Below are 9880 nucleotides of genomic sequence, written 5' to 3'. Positions count from 1 at the left end.
GTTTAAGCTGTAAGATTTCTTTTACAATAACTACAGTAAATGTGAATGTGGGTGAAAGCTTTCAAACCTGTAACTTATTTGCAATTTGCACAGTTTTGTGGGATTTCTGTTGAAGGCCTCTTATTATAGCACCCTACTGGAGACTGTCACTGATTGTTAAAAGGGTTATTTCAGAACTATTTGACTGGTAAAGTTAATTCATTTTCAGATTTCAGCCTTAATTAACAGTAAAATGTATTCCATTGTGATGAAATGTTTTTGGAATATTTTAAGTCTCAAATGATAGAATGTTAAAGTAATACCTATGTTTTTTATTTCCGTGATGCCAAGTTGTTGTGGATAAAATACTCTGCTCATTCATCCTCACAATAAGAAATGGTCATTTTAGACGGTCAGTGTCTTTTCAGTGTCATTTTATTGAAGCTTCAAGGTACAGGTCGTACAGAGGCAACGCTGTCTGCATGAGTGTACAAGAAAATCCAGTTGGTCATTGTCTCTGATATGAAACTAATGAAAAGGTTTGGCCTGGAATGTGTAAGAGTACAAGAAGAGATACAGCTGTCTGTGAGAAAGCACCTGTTCTCCACACAGATGTCAGACTGGCCTTGGACGTTCAACACAACACACAGGAAAGTTGAACAAGTCTCATATAATACAGACAAAATCACCCAGTCTTATAGGAAATATGGAATATATGTAAAGTTATATGGAATATATGTAAAGTTATGTGGAATATATGTAAAGTTATATGGAATTATATGTAAAGTTATATGGAATATGTGTAAAGTTATATGGAATATGTATAAAGTTATATGGAATATATGTAAAGTTATATGGAATATATGTAAAGTTATATGGAATATGTGTAAAGTTATATGGAATATATGTAAAGTTATATGGAATAGGTGTAAAGTTATATGGAATATATGTAAAGTTATATGGAATATATGTAAAGTTATATGGAATATGTGTAAAGTTATATGGAATATGTGTAAAGTTATATGGAATATATGTAAAGTTATATGGAATATGTGTAAAGTTATATGGAATATGTGTAAAGTTATATGGAATATGTGTAAAGTTATGTGGAATATATGTAAAGTTATATGGAATATGTGTAAAGTTATATGGAATATATGTAAAGTTATATGGAATATATGTAAAGTTATATGGAATATATTTAAAGTTAAATGGAATATATGTAACTTGCCATTCCATCTCCTCCCTGTTGATCATTCATTGATCACTTAGAATATACGATGACAGACAGACTGATGAACACATCCATCACTACACACCAAACAAGGTTTAAGCAGAGACTTCATAAAACATCATAGAGAAATGCTTTTTTTTCAGAGGACAGACTCCTGGATAACATACAAGCAAAGTCGTTGAAAATAGGGAGGTTTTTGTATTTACATGTTGAAAGTTTAACCAGTTACCATGATAAACAGGAAAAGTATTTTTGGAGAAGAAGATGTTTGAAGAAATTGTCACTGAAGACAAAGATTACAAAGATGGTGAGGAAGAAGGTAATAAAGATGAATATAAAGACGGTTATAAAGATGAATATAAAGATGGTTATGAAGATGATGACGAAGGTGGTGCCTCTCCATCAGCTCATGTCTGATCATCAGATGAGCTGAAAACCATCTAAATGTGAATCAGCGCCGGTCTAAACTCCAGCCGTTTTAACCACGCCCACTTCTGTGATGCTTTTCTGCAGCGAAAAACACCAAATGAAAGTGTACGTTTAGTTCAAAGGGCAGAGGGTGATGTAGCTGGAGTCTGTGCTGTTCCAGAAGGCAGCGAACAGAGGCTCAGTGAAGGTGTCGTTGAAGGTGTGGAGGTGGGTGAGGGTGTTGGAGGACACTTTGTAGAAGGACAGAGTCCCTGCAGGCCAGTCCAGGAACACACCGATGCGACTGATGTCATTAGAAGGAACGGACAGTTTCTGCTCTTCAACATGAAGGCAGAAGTATGACCAATGCCTGCTGACGAAGAGCCAGGACTTGGAACTGCGACCGAGGAGGCCGTTACTTCTGCTCAGGCTTTTATACATCACGGCGACGCCGACATTGTCACTGCTGGTGTTGCTCCAGTCCACCTCCCAGTAATGGCGCCCGCTAAGCTCCTCCCTGCACATGACCTGAAAGACAGTTGCTGTAAACCTGTCGGGGTGTTCAGGATACGAATTCCCGCCTCCAAACGTCACTGTCTTGTTTCCATTGGACAGACTGAGTCTCTGATGAGCCGAGTTCGGGTCCAGGGTGAGATCACAGAAATCTGATGGAGAAACAACAACAACCTGTTATCAGTGTCCACAACTGTGACCTCTGACCCCAACAGCACCCTGACCCCGTTTACATCAAAAAACTGAACAAACCTGAGACAAAACGTTTTTAAAAGAACTAAACTAGTTCAGTTGAACCCAGAAGAACTACCAAGAAGTCTACACCAGGGTTTATGGATGATCCTATTTCTGAAGTGCCTGTAAACACATCACATCTGATTGTCATAATGATCTGACTCAGATTTTTACGCTCAATATAAACTCATTCCCGTGGTTCTCATTCATCGTTCAGTCGTCCGTCACTTACACCAGATGAAGTCGTTTCTGTCGGTGACTGTCTCCACCTTGGGTGGATCCGGTCTGGTGAAGTCCTCGTTGACCAGGTTTCCTTCTTTGTAGTGGTAGACGGTGGCTCCTTTGTATTTGGGGTTCTGTACGACGGTGATCAGGAACTTGACTCTGCTGGCGGATCGCAGTTGTTTCGCCAGATCTGCGAACTCTTCGGCTTTTGTCCTGATCGCGCTCCTCACTTCCTGGGACGAGTACCACTGGTTCTGTGACAGCGGACCGGTTTCAACCGGATCCGCATCGTGACATTTGAGGTTGTCGGCCATGGTGTGGAGGTAGGGGTCGTCCTGTTGGACTGAGGTGAAGACGAAGCACAGGGCGTGGTCCACACCTGCAGCCACGGCCTCTCGTTCCAACTCCAGGTGATTGGTGGCGATCTTCACGTTGGGTCCGTTGATGATATCCACGCACGATTGAATGATGGTGACTTCGTGCTCTTTATTTTCCATCCACTTCCTTAAGTTTTCGTCACTGAATGGGGACTTTTCTCTGTCGTCCAACAGTTTTTCCATTGCGGCAGCGTCTTCTAGACCTTCTCGGATGGCGGGAAACTTCTTCTCCATGGTGCCTTGAATGCTCATGGTGTACTCACGGCATAGTTTTTGGAAACCGCTCAAATTTTTCTCAAGTTGTGGGAGTTTCCCGACCACTTTCTCCGCCATGGAGTCGTTGCACCTCATTCTGATTTCCCTCAGACTCTCCAGAGTGTTTTCGGCTTTCCACAGGAGTCCGGAGCTGATCTCACCCCTCAGCTCGACAGCTTTTCGGTTGAACTTGTCCAGTGGCGTCAGCCAGACCTTCAGGGGGACAGAGTCGGACCCGTCGTCTTTCAACAGCTTGGGCAGCTCCACATAGGTCTTCACTGCATCTTCAAAGGTCGCAGGGTTGGTCTCAAGAATGAAGTCACCGTAGAACTTGCAGGACATGTTTTTGGCCAGAGCTTGTTCTTCTGTGGTCAGTTTTATACTGGCATGTGCTTCAATGCTGAAGGATGGGATCTTCTTCACCATTGCTTCCATGCTGCCCTCGACTTTCTGAATGCTGCTGGTGTTTAAGTTTTGGCTGTCGAACACAAAGAAGGCGTTGGCGCCGTACAGGATGCCGGTGACCACATGAGTCGCAGAACCTTCTTCGGTGGATCCTTCATCCAGTTTGCTTTTGGCTTCCTCCAGGGTCATGGTCAGCTGCTCGAAGTGGGTGGTGGTGTGGTACTGAAGGGTAACTCGGCTCTGCTTCTTGGATTGCTTTTGGTCGTTCAGAAACTTGGCAGAACCTCCAACTTCGATCAAACCACCCAAGAAACTGGCCTTCAGACCGGCTTGAACGTCCAGGAGAGAAGATTTAGAGTTGATGGTGTCAGAGGTCATGATGTTATAGCTGCTGCTTTTCTGGGATTGGTCAGACTTGAAGTCTTCGAGAGTTTGTTTGTCCCACAGCATCAGTCCTGAAGGAAACAGAAGACACAACGTCTCAGTACAAGTCCAACTTCCATCTGCTGTGGTTTTCTTCAGAAAATATCCAGGTTCATTTACATTCATTCACTACTTTAATCAAAAAACTGAGCTTTTTCCTCAAAACATTGTTTACATTATCTGCATCCACAAATGAAAGATTTCCAATTGTACTGATAGAATAGACCTGGTTCTTTCCATAGACATCTGAGCATGCTCAGTTCAAGCCCCGCCCCCTGTGGAATGGGGGCTCAAACACAGAGCAGTGAGCGAGACCGACTCACTATAAAAATAGACAGTTTGGTTTTTTGTTTTTTTTTTTTCCCTTTTTCCTTGTGTTTTTTGTTTTTCCTGTTGTTTCCAGTGTTGTGGTGATTTTCCTTTATTTATGTATTTTATTTTTTACTGTTTTTACTGAGTTTTGACTGTGGAACTGGTTTATGAAGTTCAACAGGTGTCAAAACGCAGCTGGATGGATTGAGGAAAAAAGAACCAAAACCAAAAAAAACCTACTGGAACCAAATTACAATAGTAGTTGATTACTTTATTCTTTTTTTAGTTCATTTTTTGCATATTTTTCAAGTACTTGTTATTTTATATATATTTTATTAACTTTTATTAATTTTGTTTATTTTTCTACACTTCTTCAATTTTGTTCAGTTTGTGACTTATTTTTTCCATGTTACTTAATATTTTGTTGGTTTATTATTCTTTTTTTTTCAGTTTGTTGCTTATTTTATTCTTTTTTGATCGTGGAACTGCTTTTTGGAGTTAAACAGGTTTCAAAAAGTGGAGTGATTGAGAAAAAAAGAGCACAAAAGTAAATCTACTGGGAACAAATTCAAATCCTTGTTTGTTTTATTTTCTTGTTACTTCAATTTAGTTCATTTTTTCATCTTATTTATTATTTTGTAAATGTATTATTTGTTTTCGTTCATTTAGTTGCTTATTTTGTTTATTTTTCTACTTTTTTTTATTTTATTATTTTTTCCTTAGTGTGATTCAATTTGAGTCTTATTTTGTTCATGTTACTTATTATTTTGTTGGTTTATTATTCACATTTGTTCATTTATTGATCACTTTGGCTGTTTTTGTTCATTTAGTTGCTTATTTTATTTTATTTTTTTAGGTTTTATTTTATTTAATTTGTTTGACCATGGAACTGCTAGAAAAGAAGAAAGGAAGTTTGGACGACTAAAGACAGTCAATGTCACACCACTGCCATCTACTGGTCAATGATGGGAAATCCAAAAATCCTTAACCCTATAACACCAAAAATATTATATCTGACACACGAGTTTTGAACCCCTCTACATGATCTGTGTGATATTTTTTTTTCTTGAAAAACCTGATGTATACAATTAGATCCATGCAATACACAGATATTCCACCAGGGGGAGGAGTTCATTGACCAGAGGCCTTTAGTGAAACTACAAGACTGACATTAATGAGGAAGGAGGCACAGGTGGTTTTTGAAGAACTTTGACAATTTTGAAAAGGTGAAGTTCAGAAAACATTTTTTTTACTGAAACATCAGTAGAAGAGTTACTGGGTTGATACAATGTGAAATTACTTCATATTTCATAATCTATGTTTTAGTAAAGCTGTGTTGAAAAAGGTGTATCAAATTTGATACAGCAGGTACATGAGGTCATGAAACTAAATCAGTCAATTGTAATTTTATCGCATTTACATATCATCAAGCAGAATTCAGTTTTTTTTATTTTTCAGTTAACTATATAAATGTTTAAATTGCATAATTTGGTTCATGTAGTGCAAAAAAATTACATATGGGTGCTTCTATGAAACTGGGTTTATTTTGGTGTCGGTCACTTTTCCATCTTTTTAGACCCAATAATAAAAGGTAAATGTAAACATATTTCCCCCAGGATGGGCCTAATGATGACCTCAGAGAAATGCACAAAAATCCCAAAATTAATTAATTTTTAATAAAATATTGGGACCCAAATTGGGACATGAAAAACTACCTAGGTGTCATTTTTGATCTGAAAACATGTGTAAATGCTCTTCTATAGACTCTAAATACAGACACTGTGTTCAATGTGTCGGTGCTAGTGGTTTTTCTAATCCACACATGTGGGTTTGTCAGCCATCTCAGTCTCATTCCAGGTTTCTTGTGGAACCCGTCGTGTCCATTCGTGTTACATGCGGAACCTGCCCATTTAAACACATGTAAATCACGAGTGACTTTCCAACAGTGGTCATTTTATATGAAACACTCTGCCTTAAATATTTACTTCCAATCTCAAAATGTACATTGTAGAAATAAAAAGACATTCCAAAAATAGTAGCGTGTAATTTTCATGTCCATTGTTAATAACTTCCATTTATTTACAGACTTTCACTAAAAACTGACAAATTATAATAGACAAATACATGGAGAGAGAGAGAGAGAGAGAGAGAGAGAGAGAGAGAGAGAGAGAGAGAGAGAGACAGAGAGAAACAGAGAGAGGGAGAGAGAATCAGAGAGAGAGAGAGCAAGAGAGAGAGGAGGAGGGAGAGAGAGGGAGAGAAAGAGAGAGAGAGGGACAGAGAGGGGGAGAGCGAGTGAGAGAGAGAGAAAGAGAGAGAGACAAAGAGAGAGGGAGGGAGAGAGAGAGAGAGAGAAAGAGAGAGGGAGAGAAAGAGAGAGAGAGGGACAGAGAGGGGGAGAGCGAGTGAGAGAGAGAGGGAGAGGGAGAGAAAGAGAGTGAGGGATTTTATCACAGTTCTATCTAATCAATGACAGTTAAATGCAGTTATATTCATATATTATTATGGTATTGGCTCAGTTATTACATTTGCACAGAATTTTTTTTACCAGGTCATTAACGTAATAACCTACAGATAACATCATAAATTCTTCCGTCATTGGCTTCGACAGGTGTCAAAAACAGCTGGACTGATTTAGAAAAACAGAACCCAAACTAAACCTACTGGGACCAAATTCAGATCCTTGTTGTTGTTCAGTTTGTTCCAGTTGATGTTCAACATCCTAAATCTGTTATTGATGTTCATTCTAGTGCCTTATTTAGTCCAAACCTGTCCAACTTCAGTTCATCTGTTTGTCTTTTTCTGTTCTTCCACCTGTTTTGAATCAGTACTCAGGGCTTAAAGGGTTCAGATGTGAACCTTTACCTGCAGTCAGTACTCAGGGCTTAAAGGGTTCAGATGTGAACCTTTACCTGCAGTCAGTACTCAGGGGTAAAAGGGTTCAGATGTGAACCTTTACCTGCAGTCAGTACTCAGGGGTTAAAGGGTTCAGATGTGAACCTTTACCTGCAGTCAGTACTCAGGGGTTAAAGGGTTCAGATGTGAACCTTTACCTGCAGTCAGTACTCAGGGGTTAAAGGGTTCAGATGTGAACCTTTACCTGCAGTCAGTACTCAGGGGTAAAAGGGTTCAGATGTGAACCTTTACCTGCAGTCAGTACTCAGGGCTTAAAGGGTTCAGATGTGAACCTTTACCTGCAGTCAGTACTCAGGGCTTAAAGGGTTCAGATGTGAACCTTTACCTGCAGTCAGTACTCAGGGCTTAAAGGGTTCAGATGTGAACCTTTACCTGCAGTCAGTACTCAGGGCTTAAAGGGTTAAACATGTTCAGACTGACCTGGGATGAGCTTATCCGACCTCGCATCATAAAACATCCCGAGGGTGAAAGGTCGACCCAGGGCGGCCACTTCCATCTGGTCCATGTCTACAGCCTGTTTGAAAGAACACAGTCAAACACAGGGTTCCAAACATGGACACGCCCTCAATAATCCTGTCAGAGTCAGTGTTCTCTGTCGCTGCTGTTCTCACCTGGTGCAGGTGTGTTTAGTCAGTGGGTTCTTCAGGGAGTCCTTCTGGAGAACAGTGAGACGCCAACGCAGATGAAACGCACCTATTTATATATTTCTTTTACAGGAAGCGTCTGACTCCGCCCACCAACATACAACCGGAATATCTGCAAAGTTTCCAGGAACTGTTTGGATGGAACAGAATGGGCCCCGACAGGTTCCACAAACAGGTTTAATCCATCACCTCGTCATTTTAAATTAAACCTGGGAGGTTCATCTTCTACTGGGATCGGAGTCAAACACTGACACAACCCTGGCCCAGAACCAGATCAGTTCGACCAGTTTAAGGAAACAAACGGAAAGAATGTCAGAAAAGTTTAGAGGCAGGAACACAGTTCAGTAGGATCTACAGTGGGTCCGAACCAGTCAAATAACAACATAATAATCCAAATTCTGCTTCTTTTATTGTGAAAAAAGTCCAATTATAACCTGGACCATCATGTTGAACCTGTGTAACTTTAATAATAATACATGTGAGTTTATTATTAACAGTGGATCTACAGCAGAGGTGTTTGTGTCAGACTGCAGTGGAAGCTCCTCTTCTCCTAAAATGACTCCAGTTAAATGCTCAAATCTGTTCAGTTGTTTTCATTTCATTGACTCCAAAGTTCCAGTAATCGACAGCCGATGATATGGAAGTGTATTAAATGATACTGTTTCTATAGATATAGAAAAAAGCTGAGAATAAAAAGAAAAATGAAGCCTAAGAGGAAAACATCTACACAAAGAGAACGCCAAACAACTGAGTCGGCGTCTGAGGAGGAAAACGTGGAAGGACTCAGTCACATTTTGAGAGAAATCAGAGAATTCAACCAGGAAACTGCTCAGAATTTTGACGTGGAGAAGAAGGACAGAACACTGAATTTGGGGATTTTAGATAAAACAAGACTTTGTTTTTTTTTTGTGAAAAAAAGTTTTAATTTTTTAAAAATCTAAAGTCTTATGGTCATAGAACCCTTTCTTGGCCACCAAGTTTTATAGTGATGCAAAAAATAATTATCAAAATGGATGGATGGATGGTTTGTTGATATTTTCTTGTTTTCTGGGTCTTTTCTCTTCTTTCGGTTTCTTTCACTAAACTGTATTGACATGATCATTATTATTGTTCCATTCATATTTGTCGTTTCTACAACATTCTCCAAAATCGGCCTCATTTTCATCTTAAAGGATCAAATCAGTTAAAATTCAGTTACTGCATCATGTATTTGTTGTGGTTTGATGCTAAAATGAGGAAAATAGTATTGTTTGATTCATGTATTAAATTAGTGATACAGGTGTAAAAGCACTGAGGGGTTGAATTAAAGAAGTTCCTGCTTCTTCCTACTCCTTTTTGACCATGCAATATTCAGACCTGTTTGTGCTTGAAGATAGATTCTGTCCATTTAAATGTTATTTTGTTTTTGTCTTAATTTGTTTTGCTTTGTTGTATTTTGTTTCTTTGCATGTTTGAAATAAATAAATAAATCAAATCAAATTGTCATACTAACCGCGGCTCATCAAACTTCTGTTGTCATTGCTACTCTTTGGCTAATTAAAACAGCTAATAACAGATAATTAGTGTTTAAGCTGTAAGATTTCTTTTACAATAACTACAGTAAATGTGAATGTGGGTGAAAGCTTTCAAACCTGTAACTTATTTGCAATTCCCACAGTTTTGTGGGATTTCTGTTAAAGGCCTCTTATTATAGCACCCTACTGGAGACTGTCACTGATTGTTAAAAGGGTTATTTCAGAACTATTTGACTGGTAAAGTTAATTCATTTTCAGATTTCAGCCTTAATTAACAGTAAAATGTATTCCATTGTGATGAAATGTTTTTGGACTATTTTAAGTCTCAAATGATAGAATGTTAAAGTAATACCTATGTTTTTTATTTCCGTGATGCCAAGTTGTTGTGGATAAAATACTCTGCTCATTCATCCTCACAATAAGAAATGGTCATTTTAGACA

General features: G+C 38.9%; 1 protein-coding gene across 1 annotated transcript; it reads right to left on the bottom strand.

Annotated features, from left to right (window-relative positions):
* Positions 1 to 1048: 1048 nt before the first annotated feature.
* LOC115410666 (neoverrucotoxin subunit alpha-like) lies at positions 1049 to 7989 on the bottom strand. The gene is made up of 4 exons (XM_030122407.1): positions 7893 to 7989; positions 7702 to 7795; positions 2601 to 4085; positions 1049 to 2286 (listed from the first exon to the last, which is right to left on the bottom strand). The coding sequence occupies exons 2-4, from the start codon at positions 7784 to 7786 to the stop codon at positions 1754 to 1756; spliced, it is 2103 nt and encodes a 700-aa protein (XP_029978267.1). The 5' UTR covers positions 7787 to 7795; positions 7893 to 7989; the 3' UTR covers positions 1049 to 1753.
* Between the last annotated feature and the right edge of the window lie 1891 nt (positions 7990 to 9880).

This window comes from Sphaeramia orbicularis, chromosome 19, assembly GCF_902148855.1.
Source record: "Sphaeramia orbicularis chromosome 19, fSphaOr1.1, whole genome shotgun sequence".
In the NCBI taxonomy this organism is placed as follows: Eukaryota; Metazoa; Chordata; class Actinopteri; order Kurtiformes; family Apogonidae; genus Sphaeramia; species Sphaeramia orbicularis.
This window is presented reverse-complemented; position numbering and strand designations above follow the sequence as displayed.